General features: G+C 52.8%; 1 protein-coding gene across 2 annotated transcripts; it reads left to right on the top strand.

Annotated features, from left to right (window-relative positions):
* Nucleotides 1-2,101: 2,101 nt before the first annotated feature.
* On the top strand, nucleotides 2,102-15,381 carry HCN3 (hyperpolarization activated cyclic nucleotide gated potassium channel 3). Of its 2 annotated transcripts, XM_004026925.5 has the most exons (9): nucleotides 2,102-2,455; nucleotides 2,774-3,687; nucleotides 8,241-8,670; nucleotides 9,627-9,788; nucleotides 10,190-10,408; nucleotides 10,816-10,962; nucleotides 11,375-11,615; nucleotides 12,817-12,981; nucleotides 13,425-15,381. In XM_004026925.5, the coding sequence occupies exons 2-9, from the start codon at nucleotides 3,410-3,412 to the stop codon at nucleotides 14,105-14,107; spliced, it is 2,325 nt and encodes a 774-aa protein (XP_004026974.2). In that variant the 5' UTR covers nucleotides 2,102-2,455; nucleotides 2,774-3,409; the 3' UTR covers nucleotides 14,108-15,381. The 2 variants fall into 2 exon arrangements, with proteins under 2 accessions (XP_004026974.2, XP_055217351.1); XM_055361376.2 differs by lacking the exon at nucleotides 9,627-9,788.
* The last annotated feature ends 3 nt before the right edge of the window (nucleotides 15,382-15,384 follow it).

Here is a 15,384-nt window from a genome sequence, read left to right as displayed (position 1 = left end):
AGGCTTGATGGTGAAGTCTCATTCTTCTGCATAGCCTGAAAATAACCATTTCTTAAAACACTTCACCTACCTATCCCCAGGACAAAAGTCTGCCACCTTTTGTCATCAACAAAAGTTATGCACGACTCGGGGTGGGGACACAGCCATGGAGGAAAGGTTTGAGCAATGGAGGGTTGGAGAATCGGGTGCCGAAAAGGGCGACTTACTTGAGAACTGTATCCTAAGGTGGCTTACATAATGTGTGAGAAATACAAGTTTACTAGGGCCGGGCGCGGTGGCTCTCGCCTGTAATCCCAACACTTTGGGAAGCCGAGGGGGGCGGATCACGAGGTCAGGAGTTCGAGATTAGCCTGATCAACATGGTGAAATCCCGTCTCTACTAAAAATACAAAAATTAGCCGGGCATGGTGGCATGCGCCTGTAATCCCAGCTACTCAGGAGGCTGAGGCAGGAGAATCGCTTGAACCCGGGAGGCGGAGGTTGCAGTGAGCCAAGATCGGGCCATTGCACTCCAGCCTGGGTGACAGAGCGAGACTCTGTCTCAAAAAAAAAAAAAAAAATACAGGCGCGCATCACCACGCCCAGCTATTTTTTTTTCTTGTAGAGATAGTGCCTCACTTTGTTACCCAGGCTAGTCTTGAACCCCTGAGCTCAAGCAATCCTCCCCCGTCGGCCTCCCAAAGTGCTGGGATTACAAGCATCAGCCACAGCGCCTGGCCAGTTTACTAAATCTTAAAAAAGAACAGGAAGGCTGGGCGAGGTGGCTCACGCCTGTAATACCAACACTTTGGGAGGCCAACGTGGGTGGATCACTTGAGCATAGGAGTTTGAGACAGCCTGGGCAAGAGGGCAAAACCCAGACTCTTAAAAAAATACAAAAATTAGGCCAAGCGCAGTGGCTCATGCCTGTAATCCCAACAGTTTTGGAGGCCCAGGAAGGTGGATCACTTGAGCACAGGAGTTCGAGACCAGCCTGGCCAACCTGGTGAAACCCCGTCTCTACTAAAAATACAAAAATTAGCCAGGTGTGATGGCAGGTGCCTGTAATCCCAGCTATTTGGAAGGCTGAGGCACGAGAATTGCTTGAATACAGAAGGTGGAGGTTGCAGTGAGCCGAGATGGTGCCACTGCACTCCAGCCTGGGCGACAGAGTGAGACTGTGTCTAAAATAAAATAAAATAAAAAATAAAAATTAGCCAGTCATGGTGTCTCCCACCTGTAGTCCCAGCTACTCGGGAGGCTGAGGTGGGAGTATCGCCTGAGCCTGGGGAGGTCGAGGCTGTAGTGACCCGTGATTGTGCCACTGCACTCCAGCTTGGGCGACAGAGTGAGACTCTATCTCAAAAAAAAAGAAAAAAAGAAAATGAGAAAGAGAAAGAGTTAGAGACTTTACAGAAGGAATTGAGAAGTGGTCAGAAAGGTCAATTGAAAGAGAAATAATATAATCTAAGAATAACTATATTAAAGTCAGGGAGCTGAGCAAGGTGGCTCACACCTGTAGTCCCAGCTACTCAGGAAACTGAGGTGGGAAGATTGCTTTGAGGCTGCAGTGGGTCATGATCACACCACTGCACTCCAGCTTGAGCAACAGAGCAAGACCCTGACTCTAGAATGAGTAAATAAATAAAGTCAGGAAATATTAGAGAGGAGCTGGATGAAGGATGGTCAGATGGAGGTTAGATCAGATAACCAGACATAGTTTAGAGAAGTTCCCTGGAATAGAACATGGAGAGCAATCAATGAAGGAGTAGGGGAGAGAGAAGTAAAGATTTCACTTCCACCTCCTGGAACATTTTCCTAGATTATTAATTCATTCAACAAGCATTTACTGAATATCCACTATGTGTCCAGAATTATGCCAGGTGCAAGGTTCCTGTTTCTTAGAGTTTCACAATCTAACAGGAGAGAAAATCTGTAAATAAATAATGAGACCATGCTCATGCCTGTAATCCTAGCACTTTGGGAAGCCAAGGCAGGAAGATCACTTGAGCTCTGAGTTCAAAACCAGCCTGGGCAACATAGTGTGACCTCATCTCTAGAATAATAATAATAATGGTAGCTCTGTGACATGAGTTGCTCAAAACAGTGGTGCCCTGGCTGCTGTAAAAAAGCTCTAGAATAGACCCTACCTGGGGAAAGGAGAGTTGGAAATGTGTTCCTAGGTTTCCTAGAGAAAGCAAGATCTGAACCAACTGTTCGAAAGTGAATTGGAGGAGAATACCAGGCAGAGAAAATATTTGCAAAAGCATAGAGACAAGGCAGCACAAAGTCTTTCAGCATGATTGGGGCTGTGGCTTTCAAGAGAGGGACTGTCAGAAGAGAGACTGTTGAAACTAGGTCCAAATTTTTTGGGCCTGGTACACCATGCTAAGCAGCTTAAATTTACCCCTGTAGAAGATGGGAAAGCTTGATGGGCTTCAAGCAAGTGACACAGCCATAGTTGGATTTTAGGAAGGTAACTGGCAGGGAATGGAAGAAGAATTGGCCTGGAAGAGGTTGAAGACTCTTTTAGAGGTTTCCGAAGTAATTTAAGTGAAAAAATGCTGAGGGCTTGAAATGAGGCAGTGGTAATAAGAATTGGAGATGAAGGGGAGAATTTGAGATATTTAGGAATTTATAGCACTTCGCATAGCACTGCAATTTACCTGTCTGTCGTTGGGCACAGATGAGCAGTGGCTTTATGGCTAGGCCTTTGTTTTTGTTTTGTGTTGTTTTCCATTACTACATGGAGATGCTAAGACTAGGACTTTTGTATTCATTTTTGTTTCCTCAGCATCCACTCAATGACAGGCAGAGTTGCACTTGGTGAAGGCTGACAGAATGAATTAGGAAATTAAATACTAGGGGAAGCAGTTCGGAGGAGACCAAAAGACAAGAATATGCCTAGGACAGTGTTGAGAGAAGACGGGAGCAGGACAGAAGTCCCTGGGCGAGAGTGGAGAAGAATCCCAAAAGCCATTTCCACTTCTTCCATTGGTCCCCAATCGCTCTCCCTCCCAAGTCCCTCAAGCTACAAACCCGCGTCCGATTTTCCCGCCACTGCAGGGGGCTCCTCCTCCCTGGTTCTCAGTGGATGAAAGGCCAACGCTAGGCCACGCCCTCTCCCTGGCTCAGGCTGCGCTCCCCGCCTTCTTTGCTAAGCCACGCCCCTCTCGGGGTTCCTCCAGGATCCCGGCGTCCCAGCCCCGCCCGGTCTTGGCGCGGCCCTCGCCAGGGGGCGCCGCGCAGCCTGCCCGCCGCCCGCCAGTCTAGCACACACCCCCTCCGCCCCGCGCGCCGGCGATTCCGAGCCTACGACGCCTCCGCTAGAGCCCGCGGGGCTGCGCCGACTCCTGCTCTGGAGGGGTTGCGGGTACCTGATGGCCACAGAGGGCTCTAGGAGGCCGAGCGTGTAAGCGGGGTGGGCGCCATGGAGGCAGAGCAGCGGCCGGCGGCGGAGGCCAGCGAAGGGGCGACCCCTGGACTGGAGGCGGTGCCTCCCGTTGCTCCCCCGCCTGCGACCGCGGCCTCAGGTCCGATCCCCAAATCTGGGCCTGAGCCTAAGAGGAGGCACCTTGGGACGCTGCTCCAGCCTACGGTCAACAAGTTCTCCCTTCGGGTGTTCGGCAGCCACAAAGCAGTGGAAATCGAGCAGGAGCGGGTGAAGTCAGCGGGGGCCTGGATTATCCACCCCTACAGCGACTTCCGGTATTGGGGGCTTGGCGGGGAGGGCAGGGTACATCAATCCCACCCTCGCGGGCAGCGACACCGGGACCCGGCCGGCCCCACCCTCCACGGTCACTTCATTTCCAGCCCGGGGTCCCTTGGTGGGGCGGGAGAGTCACTTGCCCCAGTCTAGCCTGGGAATTCCTGGGCGGGTATCCCATGCCGGAGGCCCTCCGTGCCTGGACAGGCTGGGGGCACCAGAAGGGGCAAGCAGACATCAAGGGATCTCCAGAGACCTGGATTTCCTCTTTCAGGAACCCGGGACCCCATCTGGACCACAGGAATTACCGGAGTTTGGGACCCCTGCCTCCTCCAGTCCTGCTTGCTGGAGATCTAGGAAATTATATTCTAAGTATCGGGGCCAGTCTGAGGGAGAAGCCGAGCTCCGCCATCTCCCATCCCCACACCCGCTCCTTAGCACCTGCCTAGTTCAGCATGACAGACTACCAGGAAAAATAGGGACGCTGAAGGGGGCGGGGGGTCCAGACCTCAGCTCTGGTCGCTGTCCCTAGTGCTGAAGGCGGGGGCGGCGGGGCGGGGCCGAGACTCAGAGTGACTGAGGCGGCAAAGCAGGGGCAGGACCACCACCCAGGTGACTCCCAGAGAAGGAACAGAGGGTGGCGGTGGGGCCATTTCACAGTCTCCGTCAGGCTGTACCTCTACATCAAGGTCGCTAGGGGAAGACAGCAGCCCTGTCCTTGGGGGAAATGAAGGACAGCTCTTGGATGAGGCAGGGATGTGTGCAAAGCACCTAACCTGGGGAACTAAAGAGGCAGAGAGGAAGAGGTGTGAATCTGGAGCCTGGAAATACAGTTGTAGACCCAGACATTATCTTGAATCCACATATATACACACTCCCTCTATGTCTCTCTTCCTCCCATTGTTCCTTTCACTCCTGTCTTTGCTGCCTCGTTCCCACCCAGCCAGTGCGCCTTTCCTAGTCCCCTGTGGATCTCACTCTCTTCCCTCAGTTCACTCGCAGACGGATCCCCAGAAGCCTGGTATCCCTCTGATTGTGCTTCTCCATTCTCTGTACTACATCACCCGCCAGGCTTGTGACCCACCTGTGAGTCAGGCTGTGAAGATGCTTTCATGGCTAGGCGAACCCTCTTTCCCTCCCCTCTCTTAGTGTCTCACAATACAGGATTCCTCCTCAGCAGCCCAGGAGAGAAAAGAAGAATGGCTGAGGGTTTTTGTTTATTGAAAACATACAGTCTAAGGGGCTTCCCAGAGGCCCGGACTTGAGGAAGTTTCTTTCAGGGCTGAAAATTGATTTTGCAGTCCGAGTCAGAAGGGGCTAGCTCCTGAGTTGACACTGGGATTAGGTGTGTCCTAGAATTAAAACCGCCATAGGTAACTGAGTCCCTGAGATTTTCCTGTGCCATTCTCTGAATGAGGGCTTCACACAGTTCCCTCTTGACCTCTTCTTTCCACGGTGTCTGCCACAGCAATGTCACTCACCCCTGCCCATGCCTCTGCCTGTGCTCAGCCAGAGTCCCAGTGGACACAGGGAGGCCAGAGGAGGAAAGGTATGCAGAACTCAAGCCTTGCTGCTTCATGATCTCCTGTGGAGCTTCTCTGTGTGTGCAGCCCTGTTTGAGGTTCTGTGGAGGGGGAAGGGCATCTCTGGAAAGCTCAATTCAGAGGAAGGCAGGATAGACCACCCCACCCTGAGACATGGATGAGCAAACCTCAGCAGAGGAACAGGATCTGTGGGTCCAACTGTGTTGGAGAAGAGGAATGGGGTGGAGAAGGCTGGGGAGGGCATGAGGTCCTAGACTAGAATGGGCAGATAACTGGAGATGGGGGAAGCAGCAGCCTTTTCAGAAATCTGGGGATAAAGAGTGAGTGAGTCATAACACCAACTAGTGCCTGTACCACACTGTCACATCTATTGTCTCCACGTAAATGTTTTCAGCAATGCTGTGAGATTAGCACAGGATACTTTAGCTTTTTTTTTAACCTTAAAAATATTTAGCAATGCTGAGGTAAATGATATATAGTAGGGATATGTATGTATATGGAAGAGTAATTTTATTTATTTATTTATTTTTATATTTGTTTATTTATTTTGAGAAGGAGTCTCGCTGTGTCGCCCAGGCTGGAGTGCAATGGCACAATTTTGGCTCACTGCAACCTCCGCCTCCCGGGTTCAAGCAATTCTTCTGCATCAGCCTCCTGAGTAGCTGAGATTACAAGCGGATGCCGCCACGCCTGGCTAATTTTTGTATTTTTAGTAGACGTGGGGTTTCACCATTTTGTCCAGGCTGGTCTCGAACACTTGACCTTGTGATCCACCCACCTCAGCCTCCCAAAGTGCTGGGATTACAGGTGTGAGCCACCACACCGGCAAATTTTTATTTATTTATTTATTTATTTATTTATTTATTTATTTATTTATTTATTTATTTATTTTGAGACAGAGTCTCACTCTCGCCCAGGCTAGAGGGCAGTGGAGCGGTTTCAGCTCACGGCAACCTTCACTCTCAGGTTCAAGCAATTCTCCTGCCTTGGCCTCCTGAATATCTGGGATTGGGATTACAGGTGCGTGCCACCACACCTGGCTAATTTTTTTTTTTTTTTGAGACGGAGTCTCGCTCTGTCGCCCAGGCTGGAGTGCAGTGGCACAATCTTGGCTCACTGCAAGCTCCACCTCCCGGGTTCACGCCATTCTCCTTCCTCAGCCTCCTGAGTAGCTGGGACTACAGGCGCCCGCCACCATGCCCAGCTAATTTTTTGTATTTTTTTAGTGGAGACGGGGTTTCACCATGTTAGCCAGGATGGTCTCAATCTCCTGACCTTGTGATCTGCCCGCCTTGGCCTCCCAAAGTGCTGGGATTACAGGCGTGAGCCACTGCGCCCAGCTATTTTTTTTTTTTTTTTTTTGAGACAGAGTTTCACTCTTGTTGCCCAGGCTGGAGTGCAATGGCGCAATCTCGGCTCATGGCAACCTCCACCTCCCAGGTTCAAGCGATTCTCCTGCCTCAGCCTCCTGAGTAGCTGGGATCACAGGCATGTGCCACCACTCCCAGCTAATTTTGTATTTTTAGTAGAGATGAGGTTTCTCCACGTTGGTCAGGCTGGTCTCGAACTCCCAGCCTCAGGCGATCCGCCCATCTTGGCCTCTCAAAGTGCTGGGATTACAGATATGAGCCACCGCACCCAGCGCCTGGCTAATTTTTAATTTTTTTTTTTTTTTTTGAGATGAAGTCTTGCTCTGTCATCCAGGCTGGAGTACAGTGGCGTGATCTCTGCTCACTGCAGCCTCCGCCTCCTGGGTTCAAGTGATTCTCCTGCCTCAGCCTCCTGAGTAGCTGGGACTACAGGTGTGCGCCACCATGCCCAGCTAATTTTTATATTTTTCGTATAGACAGGGTTTCACCATGTTGGCCAGGATGGTCTCGAGCTCTTGACCTTGTGATCTGCCCATCTTGGCCTCCCAAAGTGCTGGGATTACAGGCGTGAGCCACCACACCTGGACTTCTTCTTTTTTCTTTTTTTTTTTTTTTGAGGCAGAGTCTCACTGTTGTCACCCAGGTTGGAGAGCAGTGGTGCGATCTTGGCTCACTGCAACCTCTGCCTCCCGGGTTCATGCCATTCTCCTGCCTCAGCCTCCTGAGTAGCTGGGATTACAGGCTCTCGCCACCATGCCCAGCTAATTTTTGTACTTTTAGTAGAGACGAGGTTTTGCCATGTTGGCCAGATTGGTCTCAAACTCCTGACCTCAGGTGATCCGCCAGCCTCAGCCTCCCAAAGTGCTGGGATTACAGGCATGAGCCACCAGGCCTGGCCTAATTTTTAATTTTTTGTAGAGATAGGATCTTACTATGTTGCCCAGGCTGGTCTTGAACTCCTGGACTCAAGTGATCCCACTTTGGCCTCCCAAAGCGCTGGGATTACAGGCGTGAGCCATAGCTTTTCTTTTGAGACAGAGTCTCGCTCTGTCAGTCAGGCTGGAGTACACCTCAGCCTCCTGAGTAGCTGGGACTTTAGGTGTGCACCACCTGGCCTGGCTAATTTTTTTTATTTGTTGTTGAGATGAGGTCTCACTATGTTGCCCAGGCTGTTTCTTGCTTCTTTTGCTCAGCATTGCATTTGTGAAATTCATCCATAGGGCTGAATGTAGCTGTAGTTGGGTAATTTCACAGCTGTATGGTATGCCAGCCCATAAATAGTGTATTTATCTACTTATCTATCTACATTTTTCTACACAAGGACATGTGTGTTGTTCTCAAATTTAATGCTGCTATAAACATTCCTATGTGTATCTCCTGGAGCACATATTTTCCTTGGATGTGTCTACACGTAGGAATGGAATTGCTGAGTTGCAGGGAATGCAAATGTTTAACTTCACTAGATAATGCTGAACTATTTTCCCAAATGGTGGTCCCAACTTATACTCCCAGCAGCTGTAAACGGTCATTCTGTTATTGTGTATCTTTGCCCATTCTTGGCCATGTCAGCCTATCTTCTGTCAGTCTAGTGGCTGGTGAAATATCCTCATGGTCTTACTCCTCATCTCACTCCCACCTTAGGTTTTACTGGGACCTGATCATGCTGCTGCTGATGGTGGGGAACCTCATCGTCCTGCCTGTGGGCATCACCTTCTTCAAGGAGGAGAACTCCCCACCTTGGATCGTCTTCAACGTATTGTCTGATACTTTCTTCCTACTGGATCTGGTGCTCAACTTCCGAACGGGCATCGTGGTGGAGGAGGGTGCTGAGATCCTCTTAGCACCGCGGGCCATCCGCACGCGCTACCTGCGCACCTGGTTCCTGGTTGACCTCATCTCTTCTATCCCTGTGGATTACATCTTCCTAGTGGTGGAGCTGGAGCCACGGTTGGATGCTGAGGTCTACAAAACGGCACGGGCCCTACGCATCGTTCGCTTCACCAAGATCCTAAGCCTGCTGAGGCTGCTCCGCCTCTCCCGCCTCATCCGCTACATACACCAGTGGGAGGAGGTGGGGTGGGGAGGTGGTGGGCGGGGCAGTGGGTGGGGGGTGTTGGGGGAGAAGGGGGCGGGGCGGATGGTGGACTTCTCTAGGAAGATGCTATGGGTGGGGCTCCTGGTGACCTTATAGTGTGGGGAAGATGGGTGGGGCTTCCGTGTGTGAGCTGTCTCCAAAATTGGTGGGGGAGAAGCAGGAACAGAATGAGGGTTCAGGGGATGGGGCCTGGGGTGAAGATGGTGGCACAGGAGGGTGGAGCACAGCTGCCGGACACACTTTAGAGTTAGCTGGATGCTGGGTGGAGGATGAGGTGTGGAAGAAGCTGGAGCTTCAGCTTCAGAGCAGCAGAGTTTAGTGGTTCAGACTGTGGGCTCTGCAGTCTCATTGTCTTTGGTCAGATCCCAGTTTTATTGTTTACTATAGGAGACTTGGTTTTCTGTTCTATAAAATGAGAGTGTTAAATACACTTACCTGTGATAAGACTGTTAGGATTAAAGGAATTAATACATGCAAATCACTTAGAAAGGTGTCTAGCACATACTAAGTTCTCAGTGAAGCCACTATTATATATTATTATGACTGGAAAGGAGAGGGCTGCTGGATTAATTCTTACACATATGCCCTGGAGACATTACACTGTGAAATGCCCTCTCTCTTTTCTAGGCTACACCTGGGCAGTTTGTGCAATAGATTTGTTTGATTCTCTGCTGTGACACTTACTATGTGGTTCTGGGCACATGACTGACCTCAGCTTTCCTATCTATAAGATGAGAGAAATAAGAAACTGCTTTGTATTAGCTATACATGTGTGCCACAAAACTCCACACAAATGAATAATAGTTGTATTTTTTAATTCATGGGGGCTGGGGCTAGGGAGTAGTTCAGAAGAGAATTTGCCAGGCTGGGAATGGAGGAGGACAAGCAGGGAGGGGTTCCTGTCCACAGCAGCTCCTCCTCGGACTCCTCAGATCTTTCACATGACCTATGACCTGGCCAGTGCTGTGGTTCGCATCTTCAACCTCATTGGGATGATGCTGCTGCTATGTCACTGGGATGGCTGTCTGCAGTTCCTGGTGCCCATGCTGCAGGACTTCCCTCCCGACTGCTGGGTCTCCATCAACCACATGGTGGTGAGAAGTCCCCACAGCTCTGCCTTTCCTGGGCCTTCTTAGGGCTCTTCTGCCTGAGTAGCAGGGATGGCCACAGGGAGCAGGAGGTGGGAGATGGTCACAACAGAAAATAGGAGCGAGGAGGTGGGGAGGAGGGAGGAAAGGGGAAGGAGACCCAGAAGAAGTGCTCGTGTGTTGGAGGGAGCAGGCAAGGAAGGGTACCTAGCCGGAAGCTGAGGCCCCCAAGTTGCAATAGAGGACCCTTTTGCCTCAGGGCCCCCAGAACCAAACTTAAGTGCCTGCCAGGAGGAAGGCCTGCAGTAGAAGGGGCAGACAGAAAGACCAAGGAAGGAAAAGGGGCAGGCAGAGAATGAGGCTCCGAGGGGCCCATGCCCAGCTCTGCAATATACTCTGCCCCTCAGAACCACTCGTGGGGCCGCCAGTATTCCCATGCCCTGTTCAAGGCCATGAGCCACATGCTGTGCATTGGCTATGGGCAGCAGGCACCTGTAGGCATGCCCGACGTCTGGCTCACCATGCTCAGCATGATCGTGGGTGCCACATGCTACGCCATGTTCATCGGCCATGCCACGGCACTCATCCAGTCCCTGGACTCTTCCCGGCGTCAGTACCAGGAGAAGGTCAGCAGGGACAGGAGAGGGAGGTGTGGCATGGAGGGGTGTTGGAGACTGGGTAGCCTGACTTGAGGCCCATTCTGATGTGTGCCCCTGTTGCGTCTCTGTTTCCTTTCCTGCCCTGTGTCCATTTGTTCCCTGCCCCTGCATGTACCTTTTCCTTGTTTGAACCTATGCCTGTGCTTGGCCCCTCTGCTGTCCACGCCTGGGTTTTCCTATGACTGTGCTCTGTGTCTTCCTGGTATCCATCATTATCCATATTCCTCTGTGGCCCTGTGTATCCATGTCTGGTTCCACGTTTCACCCCTTTGAGTTTGACCTGTGTCTCTGACCTTCCGCACACACACCCCACTGTGCCGGCCCCAAATCTCTCCCTCTGTCCTCTTGCCCCTGGCAATGGGCTGGCCCTCCAGTACAAGCAGGTGGAGCAGTACATGTCCTTCCACAAGCTGCCAGCAGACACGCGGCAGCGCATCCACGAGTACTATGAGCACCGCTACCAGGGCAAGATGTTCGACGAGGAAAGCATCCTGGGCGAGCTGAGCGAGCCGCTTCGCGAGGTGGGGCTGGGTTGGGCCTAGAAGGGGGGCTCTTCAGGGACCTGGAGTGCTCTCTGGTGGTAGGGGCTATTGGTCAGCAGGTGCTCCTATAGGGAATGAGGCCTGCAGAGGGCCCCATGGGAGGCCAGGTATTTGGGCTTTCAGGGGCTAGGGTCTTTCTTGAAGGCCCTTTGGGGGTGAAGGATACATGAGGAGGGACTATAGGGATCTCTGTTTTTGGGGGATGGTCCTGCAAGGGCTCATGGGAAAGATCTGAAGGCAGGAGCTTAGGGATGGTCCCAGGCCCACTGATGCATCCCCATCCTTTGGCAGAACATGACCCCAGGGGTGGGGTTTCTGGAAGCGGATGAGCTCGGTGGGATCATCTCAGGTCAGGGGCACAGCCTGCCTGACAGGCCCCTCCCCTGTCCAGGAGATCATTAACTTCACCTGTCGGGGCCTGGTGGCTCACATGCCGCTGTTTGCCCACGCCGACCCCAGCTTCGTCACTGCAGTTCTCACCAAGCTGCGCTTTGAGGTCTTCCAGCCGGGGGACCTTGTGGTGCGTGAGGGCTCCGTGGGGAGGAAGATGTACTTCATCCAGCATGGGCTGCTCAGTGTGCTGACCCGCGGCGCCCGGGACACACGCCTCACCGATGGATCCTACTTTGGGGGTCAGCAGGCCTCAGGGAGGGTGGCAGGGTCACGAGCAGACAGTGGAGAGGGCAACTGCTCCTGGGCTCTGGGTCCCTGCCTCAGTACGCTGCAGAATCACAGAGCTCCAGCCCCTCCCCAGGGAGAATCTCTGGGCTGGGGTCTGGAGCTCTATAGTTTGTTTGTTTGTTTGTTTGTTTGTTTGTTTTTTGAGGTGGAGTCTCACTCTGTTGCCCAGGCTGGAGTGCAGTGGCGCGATCTCGGCTCACTGCAAGCTCTGCCTCCTGGGTTCACACCATTCTTCTGCCTCACACTCCCGAGTAGCTGGGACCACAGGTGCCCGCCACCACGCCCGGCTAATTTTTTGTATTTTTAGTAGAGACGGGGTTTCACTGTGTTAGCCAGGATGGTCTCGATCTCCTGACCTCATGATCCGCCCGCCTCAGCCTCCCAAAGTGCTGGGATTACAGGCGTGAATCACCGCGCCCTGCCTGAGCTCTGTAGTTTTTAAAGCTTCTCAGGAGATTCTAATGCACAGCCAGGTTGCAAACTACTGGGCCAGAGGGCCTTTTAGAGCTCTTAGACAGTGAAATCCAAGGATCCTATGAGATGAGGGAAAGGCAGGAGTGAAGCAGAGCTGTCCTGGAGCATAAGCTTTTTGGAGCTGCCTGGTGGTGTGTTTCAGGGACCCAGCCTGTGGCAGTAGGGGCAGTTCAGCCTTCCACTGCCCAAAGTGACCTGAGGCTCATATAATCTCTCAGTCCCCAAACCACCCACTACTCCCATCATGTTGCACTTTGCTCTTTGATACTGCTTTTCTCCTTCAGGGCTGCCCTCAGTGTTTATTCAAGGGGGTGGGAGGGGTGGGTACACTGAGTTGCCCAGGTCTACCTCTTGGGATTGAGCAGTCGGGGAGGGGTGGGAGTTAAAGTGGAGTGGAATCACTGGGAATTTAGGGCCAGCAAGACCTGCCTGGTCATCAGCCTTCATATGGAGAGAGTAGGAAGGACAGGGAGCAGTAACCCAGTAATTGTGGGGGTCTGGAGAAAGACAATGCTTGGGGTGTTTAGGGTTCCTGGGGCACAGAGGTAATAAGTAATCAATGGTTTCTCCCAAGTCTAGGGAGGAGCCTTAGAAAGTTGGGTCCACTGCTGCAGGCTCAGCGAGAGGAGTTCTGGGGACAAGGACAGGGGTTCTGAAGCTTCCTCCCAATTTCTGCAGAGATCTGCCTGCTAACTAGGGGCCGGCGCACAGCCAGTGTTCGGGCTGACACCTACTGCCGCCTCTACTCACTCAGTGTGGACCATTTCAATGCTGTGCTTGAGGAGTTCCCCATGATGCGCCGGGCCTTTGAGACTGTGGCCATGGATCGGCTGCGCCGCATCGGTGAGACCTGTCCACCCCATCTGCTCTGGGTCCAGACTGTGCTCTCACCCCACCTCCAAAGCAAGGAGCCCAGGCTTTAGGGCTCCAGGGTCATATCCCAATCCATTCAGTCCCAACAAATGCTCCCTAACAGGCCTTTCAACACTGTGGCCCACTGTCCCTATCCCTCAGCATGTCCTTCCCAGGAGAGATAGCATCCCAAGTCCCCATGTCCTGAGTCCTCCTTCCCCTGAGTACCAGTCCCCTGACCCTCGCTGTCTCTGATACATACCCTCTTCCTCCAACCCCCATCTCAACCCCCATAGCCCCATTGCCATACTACTGACTCCCATCCCCTACCCTCAACCCCACCCCATCCTGATCCTCTCATACTCTTTGATATCCAACCTCCATCTTGGATTCCTTCCCTATCCTTAACTTCTCCCTCCCGGTACAACTTCTAGGCAAGAAGAATTCCATACTGCAGCGGAAGCGCTCCGAGCCAAGTCCAGGCAGCAGTGGTGGCATCATGGAGCAGCACTTGGTGCAACATGACAGAGACATGGCTCGGGGTGTTCGGGGTCTGGCCCCGAGCACAGGAGCTCAGCTTAGTGGAAAGCCGGTACTGTGGGAGCCACTGGTACATGCGCCCCTTCAGGCAGCTGCTGTGACCTCCAATGTGGCCATTGCCCTGACTCATCAGCGGGGCCCTCTGCCCCTCTCCCCCGACTCTCCAGCCACCCTCCTTGCTCGCTCTGCTTGGCGCTCAGCAGGCTCTCCAGCTTCCCCGCTGGTGCCCGTCCGAGCTGGCCCATGGGCATCCACCTCCCGCCTGCCCGCCCCACCTGCCCGAACCCTGCACGCCAGCCTATCCCGGGCAGGGCGCTCCCAGGTCTCCCTGCTGGGTCCCCCTCCAGGAGGAGGTGGACGGCGGCTAGGACCTCGGGGCCGCCCACTCTCAGCCTCCCAACCCTCTCTGCCTCAGCGGGCAACAGGCGATGGCTCTCCTGGGCGTAAGGGATCAGGAAGTGAGCGGCTGCCTCCCTCAGGGCTCCTGGCCAAACCTCCAAGGACAGCCCAGCCCCCCAGGCCACCAGTGCCTGAGCCAGCCACACCCCGGGGTCTCCAGCTTTCTGCCAACATGTAAAACCTTTGAGTACATCCAGCCTTAGTTCTTGGGGTGCAGTAGTATGTACCCAAGGGCAGATGCCTCTTGGGGAAGGCCGTGGGGACCTGAAACATTGCCCCATGGAAATGTCGACCCTGTGCGGACATTCCGCATACTGCCATGAAGACGGTCTCTGTGTCCTCAGCTCAAGAATCCTGTAGCTTGTCCCATCATAATCCATTCACCCGTTCATCATGTGTACTGAGCAGCTACCATGTTCAAGGTAATATGCCAGGAGCTGTATGTCTCCACTGCCAAGTAGAAGTGACTCAAAACCCTCTGACAAGGATATTCCCTTGGCTATGGTCCTGCCAGGTGCAGGCCCAGGCCCATGACCCCACCTTTACTAAGCACAAGTACTTGCCACTGCCATCACTGCCAAGTAACTAGATGTCTCTGTTTCCCTGCCGATGATCCTGCAGGTTCTGCCTGGTCTGGTTATCTTCCTGTTCCTGTAGCATAGCCAGGCACTGCCAATCACCTGCGCCCCCATTGCTGTCAGCAGATGTCTTGGGTCCTGAGTGTGGGTATCCACTTTTACCCGCTCACTGCCACCTGTGGACACTCTGTGTCTACCCTCTGAGTGGGAACATACTTCTAAGTTCCCTACAGTCTCTGTCCTGTGATAGACCATCTTTTTGTAAACTGCGAGCTTCCTCTTCCCTGTACCCTCTGCCCCAGTCGTGACCCCCTAAAAGTTAAGGGGTAGTTGGCACCTTCTTATTAATATGCCAGCCTAGATTCCCCCCGGTGGAGGGGCAAATGGCTGAATCCTTGTGTGATATTTTTTTCTTCGCTTGTTTATTTATTCATTTATTTAATTGTATTTATTCATTTACTAACTTTATGTGTTACCAATTAATTTTGTTTACCCATTCCTTTATCCATCCCTCCCCTCCTTTTCAGGTAAGGAGACAGGAGGAGTAGGAGGAGGCAGGGCCTCTCCATGCCAGCCTCTGTGGTCCTTGCCCAAACCCATCAGCGCAATACTTGAACCTTCTCCCAGGTAGGGGCAGGAGGAGCCACATGAGAGAGGGAGAAGGACCGTGTTTACCTTTAGAGTTTTGTTTTGTTTTTTCCTTCTGAGTTTGCTGTTGGTGCAGGAGTAAGGGAAAGGCCCAAGGTATCCAAGCCTGGGGAAGGGCAGGCCAGCCAGCACCTCTGCCTTCTCAGGGACAAGAGTAGTCCTTTACCACACTCATTCTGCCTGTCCCCTCTCCTACTCTACAGCATTAAAGACTGTGGGACCAGGACCC

Source organism: Gorilla gorilla, chromosome 1 (genome assembly GCF_029281585.2).
Source record: "Gorilla gorilla gorilla isolate KB3781 chromosome 1, NHGRI_mGorGor1-v2.1_pri, whole genome shotgun sequence".
Taxonomy (NCBI): domain Eukaryota; kingdom Metazoa; phylum Chordata; class Mammalia; order Primates; family Hominidae; genus Gorilla; species Gorilla gorilla.
This window is presented reverse-complemented; position numbering and strand designations above follow the sequence as displayed.

Coding starts and splice junctions, on each gene's coding strand:
- HCN3 (XM_004026925.5), top strand. CDS start 3,410: ATGGAGGCAGAGCAGCGGCCGGCGGCGGAGGCCAGCGAAGGGGCGACC. Junction 10,409..10,815: donor GGCGTCAGTACCAGGAGAAG/GTCAGCAGGGAC, acceptor CTGGCCCTCCAG/TACAAGCAGGTGGAGCAGTA. Junction 12,982..13,424: donor GGATCGGCTGCGCCGCATCG/GTGAGACCTGTC, acceptor TACAACTTCTAG/GCAAGAAGAATTCCATACTG.